The sequence below is a fragment of the Sinocyclocheilus grahami genome, unplaced genomic scaffold, assembly GCF_001515645.1.
Source record: "Sinocyclocheilus grahami isolate Dianchi unplaced genomic scaffold, SAMN03320097.WGS_v1.1 scaffold126.1, whole genome shotgun sequence".
In the NCBI taxonomy this organism is placed as follows: domain Eukaryota; kingdom Metazoa; phylum Chordata; class Actinopteri; order Cypriniformes; family Cyprinidae; genus Sinocyclocheilus; species Sinocyclocheilus grahami.
In genome coordinates, this window is record NW_015505305.1 from 3,057,542 (window position 1) to 3,076,617 (window position 19,076).

The 19,076-nt window shown below is 35.9% G+C and overlaps 1 protein-coding gene across 1 annotated transcript in view; it reads left to right on the forward strand.

Annotated features, from left to right (window-relative positions):
- Positions 1 to 19,076, forward strand: part of ek1 (eph-like kinase 1) — a 56,301-nt gene that overhangs the window by 5,319 nt on the left and 31,906 nt on the right. Inside the window, exons 3-6 of the mRNA XM_016278940.1 lie at positions 11,884 to 12,039; positions 12,185 to 12,538; positions 15,889 to 16,001; positions 17,696 to 17,858. Coding sequence (XP_016134426.1) covers positions 11,884 to 12,039; positions 12,185 to 12,538; positions 15,889 to 16,001; positions 17,696 to 17,858 — 786 coding nt within the window. The remainder of the gene's footprint in view (positions 1 to 11,883; positions 12,040 to 12,184; positions 12,539 to 15,888; positions 16,002 to 17,695; positions 17,859 to 19,076) is intronic.

Here is a 19,076-nt window from a genome sequence, read left to right on the forward strand (position 1 = left end):
CCCCCCCCCCCCCCCCCCCCCCCTCTTCTGTCAAGTCCTTTCACCGGGGCTGTTCATTCTTACCCATATCTCTCAGCGTCGAGCACTTCGGTGTACAATCAGGGCCTTTTGTTGGATGTAAATGGTGTTTGAGTGGCTTGGTGGTGCTCACCAGTCTCTGGGTTTGGGTCTGGCATGAGGTCTGACCCGATGGCCCCCCCCCGACTGTTAGCATGCCAGCTGGAGATGGGCACTCTTTTCTGTCTCCCAAGGCGTATTCGCTAAGCTCACACGGTTGTGACTGAATGGAGTGTTTTTCATCGGGGCAGGAGCGGCAGAAATGAGCTCTTTGTGACAGTAATCTCGCTGTGAGGAGTTCTGGAGTGTCTTCCTCAATAGGATTTGAGCTGAGAAACTGGGTCATGGGATTGTCAGCACCCCAATGGAGATTCACAGTGGAGGCGGCTTTAGGAGATGAGCATGTGTGTGTGCTTCAAAACCACATTTTGGAGTGTAGATTGGAAAGGTTAACACGGTTAAGAGATCTGAGCTTTCCACACACTGCTGCTGTTCATCTTTATAGGGGCTCTAGTAATCACATACTTAGACGTTTAGTTCGATTTCCACATCTGTAATCCTCACCACGTGATGCTCGCCTGCCGGGTGACAGCATGATGCTGGAATTGCAGGAGTTTATCTTCGGCTAGTGATTTTGTACCACGGACACAGTCGCCATTCAGCTCACCCACATAAACCTTCTCTGCACCTTTTGTTGGCCAAAAGGTGAATGGGTATTAGGAAATTGAGAGATTTGAGTCGTTTTGCCTTTTATGGACAGGACAGTTTAGAGCAGTGGTTCTCCACCTTTTTGACTATCCGCAATAATATTTGCTAATATTTTCTGAAATGTAAAAGCCATTATTAAATGGCTGGAAATGGCTTGGGTCCGTCCTGCAATTATATTACAATATCAATATAAAAGGTTTGGAATAAGATTTTTTAAATATCTTATATCTTTTAAAGTATCTTATGCTCACCAAGGCAGCATTTATTTAATAAATAATACAGTAAAAACAGTAGTATTGTGAAATATTATTACAATTTAAAATAACTGTCTTTAATATTTTTGTGGAAAGTTTGGGGTAAGATAAAAAAAATTAGATGCTTTTATTGAGCAAGTACACATTAAATTGATTTAAAAGTGTCAGTGAAAAGACATTCAAATTGCAACAAAAGCTTTCCATTTAAAAAAAAAATGCTGCTCTTTTGAACTTTCTATTTAAAAATGTAATTCTGAAAAAAGTGTCATATTCAGCTTTGCCATCACAGAAGTTCATTACATTTTAAAATCAATTCTAAATTAAAAGTTATTTTAAATTGTTATAATATTTATCAGTCGAATAAATGCAGCCTTGGTGAGCATGAGTCTTTTTAAAAAAAACATGAAAATTCCAAACTTTTGACCAGTAGTGTATTTTTATTTATACATCATGTTTAAACATATTTTGAAAGAAAAAAAGGCTATATTTATATATATTTAGTTGGTACTGCCAGTGAATCCGACCGCAAAACATGCCTGTGGATATTTAGGTCCCATAACACATGAAGCGTGATATAGCATTTCTGCGCTGTGGACATACATATAAGGAATAATTTACCCGTCACTGGTACATGCTGATAGCCCCTACAGCTCAGTGAACCATGAAGCTGCCTGCTCAACATTCAGCCCAACTCAGTGACCTGCGCTGTTTTCTTCCCCATATGCTTTTGAGCCCTCTGCATAGCATATTGCTAGCTATCTGCTAGTTACTCATTGCCAGTTTGGAAGTGTGTCTATGAGCTGCATCGAGTGCAAGTTTAATTTATTGGCGAAGACAGCATAAGACAACTGCAGTAGCCATTTCATTTACCCTTGATAATAATATTATTTCTGGAACAAATTTTTAAAGGAGAAAAAGACGTGTAGCTACATTGCCAGCCAGTTTGGACACACTCGACTGAATTTGTGTTAGTTGTTATCTTTAAAACCATAGGCTTAAATGCTTAAAATAAATTTTGTGGAGAAATCTAAATTGTGCCTGCATATAAAAATCTTTTAAAAAAAACCTTCACAAATTTATTTTTATGTAAAAGTATATATTTATTTATTTTATAATTTATTAATGAAATAAAATGATTTATTTATTTTAATGACTATAGACTATTAATGACTATATATATACAGTGGTGTGAAAAAGTGTTGGCCCCTATATTTATTTATTTATTTATTTATTTATTTTTTTGGTCACTACATAATTACAATGTTTTAATTTTTTTTGCTGTTTTTATTATTAGCATCTAGTTAATCAGCTGCCGACTAAAATGTCTAGCCGTCTCAGCCCTCTATCATACTGTCTACCACATGTCATCTACCCATTTCTGTACCTCCAGCTGCTGTTCGGATCAATAATACTTTAGTAGCCAATAGTAAACAACATGGAATAACCTGTCAGTGGATGACAAAGTGCCAATCTGCAATTTAGGCTCACGGTCGAACTGTCATAACACAGACGATTCATGATACTTGTTTTCTTTCGCGTGCGGTTGTCTCTAAGGAAACTGTAGAACATGTTTGAGTTTCAGATTGCTGGCGTGATGAGATCTGGGCGGAATAAAATATAAATGATACCCAAATCAAATGCTGATGGGAAAACAAGTAATGGTATCGCTATTGACAATTACATGGCGCATAGATTTAATTTCAGGACGGTTCCTTTTCTCAGAAAGCAGTTAAACTGAGCTCCGTTGTGAGCTCTGCTGGAGAACGTCAGGATGGCTACCAGATGTTGGCGGTGTTTTTTTTTTTTTTTTGGTCTGACTGCTGGGTCTTGGGTGTGGACCCCTGTAGGAAAGGCAGGCGCAAGAATAGAGAGTCTCTACAGCCAAAGCATCAAAGACTCAGAGCACCATCAATTATACAGGGACATTGACAGCTTACAGAACTATAAAATTTTATCTAGGGAGTTTAGCACATTGTTGAATGTTCCTTTTCTGTCTACAGGATGAATTTATGAATGTTTTTGCATGCATTTAGTAGAAGTTGTATTTCACAGTCTGTAAAACTGACAGTCAGGCTTTACTGTTTTTCTTCATTGAAAAGGAAAAATGTTAAGGAAACTAGACATTTCTTCCTCATTCCTCCTAATCACCCGCAGTTTAAAAGTCACAATAGGCCTAGTATTCCTTTAAAATATTAATATTACAATTTTATTGAGAAATTCACAAATCACATTATGACACTAATAGAGGATTGCGATTTTCACAAAGTTTGGTCAAAATAACCATTAAAAAATCCATAATGGGGAAATGGGCATTGCTGTTTATGTTCAGCATGGACAGTTTACACTTCTCACTGCAGTGTTTACCGGTGATGTGATGTGTTCTTTGCTGATGTTGTCTCACAGTGAAATTGTAATGGGATTTGTTTCTACACCTGTTCTGTCTCTTAATGGCACTCAGATGTATTTTTTCAGTGTGTGTGTGTGTGTGTTGAGAAGGAAGATGGCACGTGGAGGCACCGACATGTGCAACCAACAGTCATCTTGTATTATTTTTTCCAAACTCTTTTAATAATTCATCAGGCGGGCTGCAGATGACAAGAGGGCCTTACGACCAGGAGAAACAGTCTGCCGGTTGGCTCAGACTCCTTTTTTCTTTTTTTTTTCTTTTTTTAAGTCAACAATGAATCAGAATGGACCCTATTTACTTGATTGCATTTTCCTGGTCTTATTGTCAGTGACTCATTAATCCAAATTTTAAAAACACTCTTTGTAATCTTTAATCAAATATCCCCTTGCAAGGGTATTCAATTCAATTCAAATTAATTTAATTGAATTTAATTGAATTTAATAAAAATTTTTAATGTGTTATTATTTTATTTTGTTTGATTTCATTTTAATTTATTTTATTTTACAATTTTTCTGCCTTAGACCACACAAGCTATTAAATGGCATTAAGTAAGGGATGATGTACATCCAGCCGGTTGTTATCTCAGAATAAACCCCGACAGGGTGATCAGGACCCTGACGCGAAGCAGAGGGGTCTTGTATCAGCCTGAAGGGGTTTATTCTGAGATAACAACCGGCTGGATGTACATTATCCCGCTTATTGCATGGCTACTTGCCACAAGTAAATAATTAGACGCGAAATATTGATTTGAGTTGAAATATTTGAATGCAAAGCTTCCGTGAAGACAGCAGTTGCGAGCAAGCTGCAAATTCAAACTAGACGGACATTTAAGGGAAACGGTGCAGTCAAACCACTCATTACACAACATTTCATCACAAAAATAATTAAGGCAATAAAAGAATTAAGACGAAAATGTTTTAAAACCTTACCAGTTTGTAAGGTTCTCTTATAATCCATTACAGCGTACAAAACAATCGTAGCAAAATGGCAGCAGCTGCGTTTGTATGAAACGAGAGAGTGTGTCCGCAATACCAGGATGAGATAATTAAATTATTGTACACCATTTTGAATCAAGTTTTAATATTTTATTAGCTAAACAAACGCAAAGCTTCCACCAAGAATTGTTGGGCGCCGACTTCAGTTACCCGGATGAGCCTTTGTTATCAAGGGATAACATACCTCGGAATGTCGTGACTGACCAATCAGAATCAAGTATTCCACAGAGCAGTGTAATAACTGGTTTTAACAAACTTCATGCTACATTGTTTCCCTCTTGTGGAACATTCCTTTTCACCCAAAAATAAATCAGATTTTGGATTTAGAAGGGTTTTTCAGTTTAATTTTAAGGGACAAAAACTTTGAGCTGCTCTGTTAGAACGCAATCATGTCTTGGTCATTAAAAGTTATTCCCACTTTTAAAAAACAGGCGGAGCCACAGGAGAGACAGGAATGAAATATCTAATAGCATTTGCACATGTGTAATGAAATGGAGCCACTATCAATAAAACGAGAGAATGCCTTTTAAGAGGAGTCAGTTTCCAGCGCTGACTCGGAGTCTGGTGCTGACTGGTTTAAAGACATGGTCTACATTTTGTGATTACAGACATCTCCCAAGTAAATCTGAATTTTGCTATTAACCTGTATGATTAGAGAGGACAAGAATCTTCTCAAGCTAAATTCTAGACACTGGAAGGCTTATTAAATGGATCAATATGAATAAATCTATTTGACTTTTCATGACACAGAATGTTAAAAGAAAACAGTAGTAAGAAAAATACTTAAGCTATTTTAATGGCTGTTCTACGTTCAGAAATAATGCATTGCTTTGGAAACTCAGCTTGAAGTAGTTTTATTTTATATTCCTGTGATTTTAAATTGATATAGTGAGGCTATAGCTCTGTATGCTTGCACACACAGCAAGAAAAAAGGCATGGATAAGCGAAGAAGAATTCGTTTTTATTGCTACTTTTCTCACATGTATGGATAATCTCTTTTTTATAGCTATCCACGCAAGAGCTGCGGTCAGAGGCTCCCCCTGCGCCCGCTCTGTAGCTCACCCCACTGAAATAACAGCAAGACCGCTGGTCTCCAAACACACCTGCTTTTCGTTTCAGCCCCACTGATTACAAAGTCTGCAGGAAAACTCAAGTATTGAGTACGCTGTAAGTTTGAGTAAGAGCAACCCATATCTGAAAATGTTGTTCCCCAAGTACTGATGCATTTCTAAGATACATTTTTTTTTGTGTTAATTCCTTAGGAAACACTACATTATATATTTATTACATTTATTTGTATTCATTATATCACATTTTTTCAGAACTTTTCCCAAGTTTTTTTCAAATACTAAACTTAAGAATTTTGGCTGTTGGACTACAAAACAAGTGGGAAAAAATCCCATAGACTCACATTGAAGAAGCCCTATCTAGGCACCAGATGGAGCAGTTTTGACTTGGGTCAAATCTAAGCAGCCGTCTAGCAATCTACCAAAACACTCTAGAAACTATACAGCAAGCCTTGTACAGATAAGTACCACTCATATTCGTACAAATCTATTTATTTCGTAAGTGTGTTTGTCCGTAGGCTTTGCACTCATATGATTCAAAAGTGGTTTTATTGTGTGTGTGTGTGATTCTTCTCAGAGTTGGAAAATCTGCTGTGGGTGGAATTAATGGTTGAGGAAAACTGTAGAGCTCCACTGTCTACCTTGTTTCTATCAGTTGTTTCATGGGATTAAGTAGACATTTTGTCTCTGGCTCAAGTGGACGTTATATGCCACTAGGTTGATAGGATGTTTCAGCTAGGTGTACCAGCAAAGCCTGGGAGATTGGCTCTGTCACGCTGTGCATGATGGATGGAAAGCGGGAAATAGCCTTTGGAAAGAGAGGGCACTCCAGGGAGATTGAAAGCAGATTGAGACAAAGAAGAAATCTGTGATTGGAGATGTTTAAACCCTCTCTTGACACCTCTGAGGTAATTGGACAGGTATTTCGGATTTTGAAGGCCAGGTAGAAGTTGTTATGTGACTTTAAGCCATTTGTGCAACCATTTTTTCCATGGTTATTGGAGAAGGTAAAGAGTAACCTCTGAAAATCTGTCTGATATCCTCAGTTGCTTCTGGGATCAACTCCCTTCATAATCTTCCTGTTTAAGGGGTTAAAGATGTGGTTTAGGCCCAGAACAGGCTGGTTCTGTGTGAACATTGCAAATGACCTTTTAGCTGTGTTTCTAGCGAGTGAGCTTTGAGGAAAGTCTGGTTCTACCATTCTCCAGTCGTCAGCCTGGATGGGTTGCATTTTTTCCTTCTTCAAAAATCAATGATACATTGCCTAATGGCCAGGGTAAAAATGGCTGAAAAGACTTAAAAAGTCTCTGCTGTGCAACCGGACGCTAAATCAATACAGCGCTATAATCACCAGAACACTTCCATTCCTGTAGGTGAGATCGAGTTCTGCTAATGTGAAGAACCTTGCTTAGTCTTGTATGTCAAAGGGCTCAGCAGGTCATTTGCTTACCAACAGAAATGCAAACATGGATATCCATAGACAAATATTCTCAAATACCCTAGAGGCTAACTGTTAGCCTCGATTAGCATGTCATATGGAAAGTGGCACTTTGAAATTGATGCATTTTGGTTGTTTAGCATCAGTGAGTCAAGCATCTACTTCAAGGTGAGCAAACATCAAAGTATAGTTGTAAAAACTTAGCTTCACTGATCACTAACGCCAGCACTTTTAGCGCCTTTTTGGTCAGCCATCAGTTTTCATGTTGTATGCATAAAAGAGAATGCCTTATGATTATACTTCAAAATAATAACGTGAGCTAGTCTTGAGGAGCCCGTATTTGTCTGTTTGAAGGCCAAGCAGATAAAACATATGCCTCTGAAGGTTGGCTGTATTAAGTTTGTTGAAAGTGTTTGAGATGCTAATATTTCCAAGTGCTTTTCTGTGCTTTAGTTTGTACGAATCCTTTGCTATGTGTGGAAAAAAATGTCACTCTTTAATCCCCCTGGAGTTCTACTATTTAAGTCTTGATTCACACTCAATGAAGGAAATGTTTTGGAATTATGTTGCCATGGAAACTAGTATATAAGCCCCTCTCCCTACATAATAGAATGCTAAAGTGTTCCACTGACCCTACCTTTGCTATGCTGTTCTGCTTTTCCGAGTAGGTCCGTAATGCTGTTAAATTGAAGAGGGCACCTGAAGCGCTGGAAGCAGGGATGTAACTCTTACTGTCTTACTCTCTCCCTCAGCGGGGAAGAAAATCGTTCTGTCTGGAAAAAAAACTTCCTTCATCTTCTTCATTGAAGACTGGTGTACATAGTCGCCTAACTAAATTGACTAGACATGGAAGTCATGTTCAGTTCCATTTTGTGTGTGTGTGTGTGTGTGTGTGTGTGTGTAAAATCGTGTTGTCTATCCTTTAAAAAAGTACTGTGGTGATGCCATTGCCATGGTATTATATTGTGATTTGATTTGTTTGATTTAACCTATTGTAAACTTTGTCTCAGATGTTTTTCCCCTTAATTCATAGTAAAATATGACTTGATTGCAAATGCTAAATATTGTTAAATATATATTTAATAAAAAAAGCTTTAATTTTCTTCACATTTAATCTTCTAGGAGATGTTAAAACAACAGCTAAGATGTTAAAGAGATTTGTGGAGTATATTGTTTTGTATTAATTTATTATGTTTTTTACATGGTACACCAAATCCAATGTCCCTTACGGTTGTTATAATTATTATTTTAATGTCATTGTTTTCTCTTATTTTATATATTTGTCTTACAATATATAATATTTAGATGTTTGGATTTAATTAGTTTTCACTTTTTCCACTTTCATGGCTAGTTTTACTTTTTACTTTTCTAAGACCCAAGTTTTTTATTTTAGCTTGAATTTTTTTTTGTATTGTAGGGCTACCAAATTTATTTTATTTTAGTTAGCCTTTAAATTTTTTTTTTTTTCAGTTTAGGTCAAGTTTTCCCAGTTGTGTTACTTTTTTTCTTTTTCTTTTAACAATAGTAATATAGCGTCCCCAATCTATGTGATGGAGAAGGGTCTCTGTTGTGGTGGGTTGATGTCTATTGATCTGCCTCATTCAATATGAAGCAGAGGCTGCAGACAAATTGAGAAATACTCTAATAGCAACCATTCGTCCCCATGGACCAGGGCATTAAACACACTCTCCAAACATGTCTCTCATCCTCCTCCTTGCAGGACGGAAAAAAAAATTCAAGCGCTCCGCTGTTCAGTTTTCTCTCGCTTGCTTTCTCTGTCCCCTGATGGTGCTGCTCTTTCTGTCTTTTTGTCTGGAGGTATCATATATAAAAGCTATTGATTCTCTTGAGCCAAGGGGACACCAATCACACCAATGTAAATATTTGATAAGGAAGCCATCTGAAATCTCTCAGAGATGTTTCACTTTTCCGTCTTCTGCTCATGAGCAAAAGTACAATCTCAATATGTTCTGTTTTACATCGATTATTTTCTTCTCCCATCAATAATTTGTGTTGACATTTTGTTGCTCAATGTAAAATTCATGACTTTGATTTGGTGGTCAAAAGTTTTTCAAATATTAATAAAAAGTGAAGAATTTTTTTAAATGGATTTAATATAACAATGCTTTTAAATGTGTATATATATATATTTTTTTTAAACAATCACACATTCTTCAGGTCTTAGCTTAGTATACTGGAATCAGTGTTTCTATACCCCATGCAGCAGAACTTCACCTCATAACCCTGAAAACTACGTTTTAGCTCAGAATTATTTAGGTCAGTGAATACTCCTGGATTTGTGCCAGAATTCAGTGAGCCTGTTAGCATAAAGCTTTAGTGAGTACAGCAGTGTAGACATTTGGGAAATTGGCTTTCCATTGAATTTACACATCTGTGTATATACTCCTTTTGTACTGGTGTACAACAGAAAAGCAGGAACTATGTAGCGCATTAAGCTCTGGCATTAAAAAAAAAACAATGGCTTTTTGTGTATTTGTGGTCATGTGGATTACAACATCTCCGTAAATAAAAGGAGAGCATGCCTAGATAACAAAATACAGTCAGCGTGACACTTTGAAAGGAAGGATTTAGTAATTTCACACAGTGAGTTTTTCCTGTTAAGAGCAGTATTAATTCTGCTGGTCCCGATTGCCTCTCGGCAGCTTGAAGTAAAAGCATTTAGAGCAAATTCTTGTTCCTTTAATCTCTCAGACAGATCTCCCGCTGAGAGAGTCTTATCTTTACCAAAGCATTATCGGTTTCATGTTTTCTCACTCTATATGTGTGTGTGTGTGGTTGTGTCAGTGGCTTTAAATTGAGATAGATGGAGAAATTTTGTCATTTGTGTTGAAGAAAGCCTAACTATGGTACATAGTTTTTAAGCTTCTGTGTTTACAGAAATTTTATTTTAGGCCAAAAGTTGAAAATATTAAATGGCAAAAATAAACTGGGCTGGTCAGAAAGAAAATGGTGTTTTACATTAATTTTTTAATGTTCCATTAAATGACACATCCGCTCATGTTTTGACCCATTTGACCTTTTCACGCTTCATACCAGCAATAAACCGCTGTTGATTGGTTGGTGGGGAACTGAAAGATGTTGATTAATTAATTAGGAGGGACGGCTGTCTTATTGAATATGAAACATCTCCGGCCATTAATTAATGGTAATGTGGTGGTAAATCAGAGCGTCAGTTAATGGATTGAGGTTGAGGATGTGAGTGTAAATTATAAAGCATGCAATGTTATTCATATTCTACTGCTATTTGGGATTCTTCTGGCTCGTGCTTTGCAGATTATTTGTTGTGTGTGTGTATATATATATATATATATTCATTTATTTTATAAACAACTTTTGATTTAAATAATATAAATACAAACTTTATAATAGATACTAATTTTAAGATTGCTAAGTTTACATCTGTTCTTTAAGCTCTTGGTGAACTTTTATAAATTAATTCAATATTTTGAGTTGATTTACTTGCAGTGATATCATCTGGTATTTTCTTTCAGCTGTCTTCTCAAACTTTAATGTTTTTTTCCTGTCTTGTAAATGCGTTACATTTCAACATATTTTTCATAACAATCTCTGAATATGCGACAAAAATGAACCAATATATATATCTGTTTTGCATAGTTTATTAAGAAGAGAAAAAGAAATTATCCATTTTTAATATGGTGCACATATGAAGTACAGCATGGCTTTTCATGTGCAGATGAACTTCTCTAATGAAGTTGCCTTGGAGACCAAGACCGCCTCTGTGAGTTATTATTTACAGCATAGGTTGAGTCACTTAACGTTGTTAAATTTACAAGCAACACCTCGCAAAACTACATCCACCTTTAACTGCTTCTCAAAGCTGCCGTCACTCTACACTCCATTAGCACGGTCCAAAGTTCAGTATTAGTCGCTTTGAAAAGCCTCTCCTGAAAAGGGAAATATGTTGGAGGCATTGTGCTGTGGCTGATGAGAACTAACATGTTTGGGATGTGTTTGCAGAAATATAGGTTTTGTTTTTAGTTCAGGGGCAACATGGGAGTCTGGCACCCGAGGGGAAGTGCTCTAATGCACACACACACACACACACACACACCAATCAGACTCACTCAGCTCCAACTTAACCCAGGCCCCACACACACAGAAAACATGGCCACCGCATGCGGACTCGCTTGAGAAGGTGACGAGAGCGGAGAGGAAACCTCCCTCAGATAACATCTAAAAAAAATCCTCTCTTCACATTGCTGCTTTATTTTTTCCCCATTTATAAATGAAAAGTATTAATTTTATAACCTATACTTACTGACTAATGAAAGTCAAGTGCAAGGATTCTTGCTCCAGATCAGTTATGTAGTTTTACTTGAACATTTTTTTCACTCTCTTTTAGCCTTAGCACGCAACAGGCTGTGTTTGCTACTGTAGCTTTATGAATTTCAATATGTAATTTACCGCTGTTTTAATGATAAACATCAGCATGTGTGTGTATTTCCCTTATCAGAAGAGTCTTAGATGGATGATGGATGGATAGATAACATTATCATATACAAAAATATATATGTATATGTTCAATTTTATTATAGTTTTTATTACATTTTTCCTCAAGTAATAATTCAGTTAATTTATTGTAATGATAATATTTCTGAAAATATTAAAAACGGATTTTATATAAAATATATCAATATAATAAAATAGTGTGTACTCATTTAACCATTCTTATAATTCAAGTAATTTATTGTAATGATGTTTCTCATTTAAGAAATGCATTGTATAAAAATATATGCATATATAATAACATTTTATTTATTTTTATTTTCTAATATATATATATATATATATATATTTACTTATCTATACTTTTTATATATCATTTATAATTTATGTAATTTATTATAATGCAAATATTTCTGTATATAAATAAATAATTAAATGAAATAATAAATAATAAATTCTTCTTCAATAGCATGTCGGTCAGGTTTCTACAAGGCCTCCGCTATGGATGCGTACTGCGTGAAGTGCCCCCCACACAGCTACTCCCACCAGGACAAGGCCTCAGAGTGTGTGTGTGAGAGAGGCTTCTACAGGGCCGAATCAGACCCTCGCTCTATGGCGTGCACACGTAAGCAGGGTCTTTGTGGCTTCTTAAATATTAATAAAAATAAAGCATTGAAACATCCAGTCCATTATTGTGTTGATTTTATTGTCATGATTTTATTTGGATAAGTGCATAATTGATGTGCTTTATTGGTGTGTACGTTCACCAGGACCACCTTCAGCACCCGGCAATCCTATTTCCATGGTGAACGAGACTGCAGTCACTCTAGAATGGAGTCCTCCTCGTGAAAGTGGTGGACGTGGAGATGTCACCTACAGTGTCCACTGCAGGAAGTGCTCTGGAGAAGCAGGGGCTGCGGGAGACAGTGAGAGGTGCGTTCCCTGTGGCAGCGGTCCGCATTTCAACCCCAGGCAGTTTGGCTTGACACACCCCAGAGTTCTGGTCACAGAACTGCAGCCTCACACCAATTACACCTTCAGCATTGAAGCCCTTAATGGAGTGTCAGACCTCAGCCCCAGTCCACGCCAACTAGTGTCTGTCAACGTCACCACCAGCCAGACAGGTGAGATGTCACACGTCTACATTCTGTGTTTCTCCAATAAACTATTTTTTCTGTTTATTAGTAGCCTCTGATTTTCAAAGCTGGTGTCTGAAAAACTTAAAAAGAACAGCATTTATTCAAAATATAAATCTTTTCTAACAATATAAATCTTAGCTATCACTTCTTAACAATTGAACACATCCTTGCTGAATAAAAGGTTTAATTTCTTTCAAAAAAGAAAGAATAAAAATTTACTGACCCCAAACTCTTGAACGGTAGTATATAATTTTAGAAACGATTTCTATTTTAAATGAATGCTCTTCTTTTAAACTTTTTATTCATCAAAGATTCCTGAAAAAAAGTAATACAGGTTCCAAAAAAATATTAACAGTTTCCAGCACTGATTATAAATCAGCATATTAGAATGATTTCTGAAGGATCATGTGACACTGAAGACTGGAGTTATGATTGCATCACAGGAATAAATGAGATTTTAATGTATATTAAAATAGAAAAACGTTATTTTACATCGTAATAATATTTCACAATATTAAATTGTTTCCTGTATTTTTGATCAAATAAATGCAGCCTTGATGAGCATAAGAAACTTCTTTAAAAAAACATAAAAAATCGTTCTGATCCCAAACTTTTGAACGGTAGTGTATAAGAAATATAAACCAAATTATTTATAGAGTTTTGTATAAATAAATACATTTTCAACTAATATTTATTAATTTTTATTACATTTATGCAATTATCAGAAACTTTATTCAGTTTTTTTAGAAATGCGATTATTTGCAATTATTTTATCCTGTTGACTACTGAGTTTTAAGATTAAGAAATAGAAGCCAAATCTTGAAACTAAAAAACAAGAGTTTTATATAAATAAAGTCATTCAACTAATATTTATTTATTTATTTGTTTGTTCAACTAATAATGCAAATGATTAATTTCTCTAAATATGTTTAAATTTAAAATTGATATATAATATCAACAATATAATATATAATAAAATATATAATACAGAATATTAATATAGTAATTTATATATCAAGTAATATTTTAATAAATAAATACATGCAAATGTAATCATAAATATAATGATGTATTTTATAATATCACACTTAATATTTTCATATACAATATAAATGAGCCCTTTATACATGAAAAATATAAAGTCTATATTTTTTATGAAGTGGTTCCTTGTAAGGTGATGGTTATTTATGAAGAACCTTGGCATTAAAAGTCTGAAACCCCTTGTTCTAAACATTTTACAAGGACATACAATATTTATATCCTTTTTTTGGCCTTTTCATTTGATTCATACTAAATAAATGGTATGATACATGACGTAGGTATATTTTGTAACACTGTCAGAAGGGTCAGGGTTATGTTGTATTTCAATAGCTTTAAATGTACTCAAGTACAGATTTTTCTGTTTGTGCTCTTAAATCGCTGAAGCTTTAGTCACAAATTTAGTCTCCTGTTTCCTGCATTTGAATTTAATACGGGTGCGCTGCGATGGCTCCTCTTCTATCTCGCCTGACCTTTAAACCCGCACTCTGTGAGCGCGTCACTGGTCGAGAAGAGGGACGAGCTCTCCTGATCCTGTGGTTAATGATTCAGCCGCTCAGAGAACAAGCACGAGAGCGAGACAGGCAGGAGCGAGAGGCAGCGTAATGAGAAGCCTGAGAGGAGAGTGACCCAGGATGCCCAGATCAACAGCCCTTCGCTCTTATGAGAGCTGACATGCCTGTAACCATGGAAACGCCACTAATGGGCGGGGACTGATTGAGGTATATGTAACTCTGATTGGCCTGTATTTCGAGTGCTCGGCCTCTGGTCCACATTGCTTGAAATATTCAAGAGACAATCCACCGTGTCTGGGATGATGTAGTGCTTGTATTTGCATGCTTCGCATGATGCGGATATTGACTGATGTTTCAGCGCTCATCTTTCATCGGCAGGTGTGCGAAAGATTGCAAACAGAATATTTATAAATGCAAGTTGTGTGGAGGCAAAGTGACGAATACATCAAATAAAGCTGACAGATTCATGACTTCATAAGAACTGAATGCAGATTGTTTTAATGCTACATATATGAATATATAATGCAAGTTAGTGGATACAGGAAGTATTTACATTGATCTTCTCTGTTGAATACAACATGAAATCGAAATTCACACAATTCATTTTAAAAATGTGAAATTAGTGCTATATACATTACGGTTTAAAATTGTGGGATCAGTAAGAGCAGGACGCATTAAATTGATCAGAAATGGCATTCAAGACTTTTATAATGTTACAAAAAAACTATTTAAAATAAATTCTCTCCTAAATAATCCTGAAACTGCATCAGTTTCCAAAAAAATATTAAGCAGTGCAACTGTTTTTCGCATTGATGATAAGAAATGTTTCTTGAGCACCAAATCAACATATTAGAATGATTTCTGAAGTGTGACACTGAAGACTGGAGTAATGATACTGAAAATTCAGCTTTGTCATCACAGGAATAAATTACATTTTAAAATATATTAAAATAGAAAACCGTTGTTTTAAATTGTTTTGATTGAATAAATGCAGCCTTGGTGAACATAAGAGACTTCTTTCAAAAACATGAAAAATCTTACTGACCCCAAATTTTAGTGCAAAAAAAGGATCAAGTTTTATCAGCTTATTATTATTATTATTATTGACCATATTTAGATTTAGATTGAGTTGTTCACATAATGGTCAGATCATATAGTCTGTATATAAATGCGTTATTGTCCTGTTTTTAATGATTTAACTCACCTTCTACATAATTTCCTGTGATATTTTGAGACCCTTTTCTTTTAATTACTCTGAATTGAAGCATGTCTGTTCTTTATCTGTGAACCAAACACATGCTGAGATATCAGCGTAGCTGTTTGTTTATCACTTTAAGAGTGTTTGTGTGCATACTGCAGTTAGTGGTGTCACTGTGTCAGCGCCGCGTGGCAGATCAGAGCATGCAGAGTTAAGACTCACACAGCTCATTAAAGATCGAATCCTCAGCTCCTTCATTCATCACTAGCTGCCGGGACCCAAAACGGGAGGCCCTCGTTTGTACTCACAATCTGACACCATCATTAGCACCTCTGTCTCTCTCTCTCCTTCCACTCAGGGCAGCTTGTGAACACTGCTGTTGTACGAATGGAAAGGCTGAGGTGCTCTGGCTGCGTGCCAGCTATGTAGTACGGGGTGAAAATGACTCACAGAATAATTTATCACTCCCAAAAAAGACAAGACGTGCTCTGCCAGCCTTCTCATACTCTTTAATTAGAAGTGTAATTAATCCTCCTCTTTTACATGGAAATCAATCTCAATTCATCTCTCTCTTTCTTTTTCAGTGAGCGTCATCTTAAAGGAAAGGAAGGGCACCGACAGTGTAACGCTGGCATGGCAGGGTCCAGAACCTAACGATGGGAACGTGGTGGAATATGAAGTCACCTATTATGAAAAGGTTGGACACTTTGATCTTTTCTTCAGCGCACACTGATCTTCATGACCTTTTGGTCCTATGTGAGTCCTTCTTGCACTGATTGGGCATATGGCAGCTCACTTTTATCGTACCCTGGGGAGAGGCTGTAATGTTAACACAGACATGCTTCATTCGGTCCCAATTAACATTCATAGATATCCTGTCTGCCACATTTTAGACTTGATGACATTATTGCCCTGAACAAGTTACAGAGGCTTTTTTCAGACAGGGAGCAAAAATCAAATTTTTACTTCATCCAGCTCAAACCTGTTTAACTTTTATAGGCTGAACAGCCCAAAAAACAAAAATACATGAAATCTAATATATTTGCAAATCTACATGCAAAGTTAAGTATGTAATGTCATATAAAGTGTGCAATATTGTTGGGAATTGGGTCTGAATAGTAAATAATGTGTTGTACTACATAGTAAGGCTATTTTCTTTTCTTTTTCTGCACTAGCATCTACTTATTTTATGGCCTGTAACTGATAAATATATATTCAATTTATATTGCTATATTAAAGATATGAAATATATATTGAAATTGCACTTAAAATACTTGGAAAATTTAGTATTCCAAATTTTTCCTAACTGACAGATATTAATTTATATAACGATACATATATATATTCAGTGTATATATATATATATATATATATATATATATATAAATTCTACTTCCTTAGAATACTTGGAAAATGTCAGATTCTAAGTTCTTTTTCCTGCACTGGGAGCTACTCATTTTATGGCCTATAACATATAAATATATATTAGAATTCCAATATAATATTAAATGTATATTACAATTCTATTATCTTAAAATACTATTCTATACGATTGTCTAAAAAATAATAATTTAATAATTAAAAAATGTATATGCATATATGCATAAATGAATTTAGGCATCAAAATAATATAAGGTACCATATTAAAAATGCATGTTCAATACGAGATATGCTAAAGATTACGTTTAACTATTATTCAATTATTTTTTAAAAAGGAACTCAAAATGATTGTTAGATGACCGCAAATGTAATGACAATGTAAAAATAGCAGAAATGAGCATGCACAATTAAAATTATCTTCAATATCATTGATCTGTTATTGTACTGATGTATCGCGCATATCTAGTGCGAACTACTTTCTGCAGTCACATTTCTATACACATGGTAAGTGATTTCGAGCAGTTATTTGTTTAGATCCCTCCCGTACCACTGTACTTGGCTGTGTGGCATAAAGACAGGGTGATGGGTAATTATTATGATTTATTCAGGTGATTATGGGCTATGTGGCTTTTAGATAGAGCGCACAGATGGACAGGCTTGGCTGCCACTGTGTCCACGATCCGTTTGATGCCGCCTGTTTGGCCCATCTTAGATTTAATAGCACCACAGGAAATATGGCCATCCCTCTCTCGCAGGGTGTGGTGTTCCTCTCTGGAACGCTAGATTTCCCTAAATGAGCTGCCATGTGCCTCTTTAGCGAAGGGCTTACATGAAGGAAGATGAATGGATATCGATAAGCTGTGAAATATATAATATATTATGGATGATTCAGCAAAGTTCATGCAGCCTTCAGGACAGGAAGGGATTCAGGGATCATTGTGAGGGATCGAGACATCCGTCTTCATTGAAAGAAGTCTTGTTCACTTATTATTCCATTCTTTCCTACTATAGAACCAGCAGGATCAGAACTACACTGTGCTGAAGACCAAATCCAACAGTATGACTGTGGATGGACTCAAGCCAGGGACCACATACATCTTCCGGATTCGAGCCCGTACAGATGGAGGCTATGGGAACTACAGGGGAGAGATTGAGTTTGAGACAAGCCATGAAGGTGAGTGGAAATCCATCCTTTATACACCTTCATAAATCAACCAGAAATGTTTTACATGCTTAAGATCTCTTGCTTCCAGCAGTGAAATTAAGCCATTCAGAACTTCTTGACGATTAGCCACAATGTTTTTTTTTCTCGTCTCAGAGAACTGACTACAAAACTTGACCCTAAAATTGTCATTTTAAAATGGACAGTTCTGCTCCTGGATGATAATTTGTCAGTATCATCCATGCCAAAATGCACAATATAATCTCATTACACGAAACACTTGTTCATCCTATCATTGCATATCTGAAATAGTTTACATGTCACAGACTGTATATATATATATATATATATATATAATATATATATAATTATTTTTTAAGTAATAAGCCCATAAAATGATAATACAATTGTAACGAAGCCTATGATTTACCATAATTAAGGGGGTTTTAAGCACGTTGCTTTGTGGTGTATTTCTTTATTAGAAACCCATTTATAGTGTCCTTGATTTTGTAGATCCCTCTGTAATTTCTGGCTGTGAAAGTCCCACCAAACCCTTAATTTCTCACTCACAGCAGAATATCTTCAAATATTCAAGGACATTCGTTTCAGCCAAACTGTAACCTGTGTCACACGTGTGTGTATTTCTCCATCACACGCCACTGATTGAATTTCCGATCCGCCACGCGTATTGAAAGAGGCTGTGAAATATTCATACATGTGAACACGTTCAATTAGTCACCTGAGATAGACGAGGCTCCTCACGCGCTGCAGTTTGCGCTCTTGCTGCGGTGTCTGAACATGTAGATTTTCTGTCAGTGTTCCCCTGAAGTGTGAGCAGCTTCAGCTGAGAGTAGGCAGATGCCCCGCTGTTTTTGTCTCATAGTTTGTGTACCATATGGTACACTCCACCATTCTGTGCACATAATTAGAAGGACGCTGCCTTAAATCTTTTTATTGGAACATTATCTGGAAAAATTCAGCTTATTTTACATCCATTCCCTGTTTCTCTACTAAGATATTAGTAATTTATTTTTGTTTGTGATAACACTTATGAATAATGTCAGAATAGTTGCCTTGGTTTTCATAAAGTGACTTTAACAGTTTCTAATTGTGTTTACAGTGTGCTACTATATTTTACATAACATTGTTAGTTGGTTAAGGATGTAGATTGGGAGATATTAATTTATTAATTTTAAAATTGAATGGCATATTTGTACTTCTTGTAAGAAA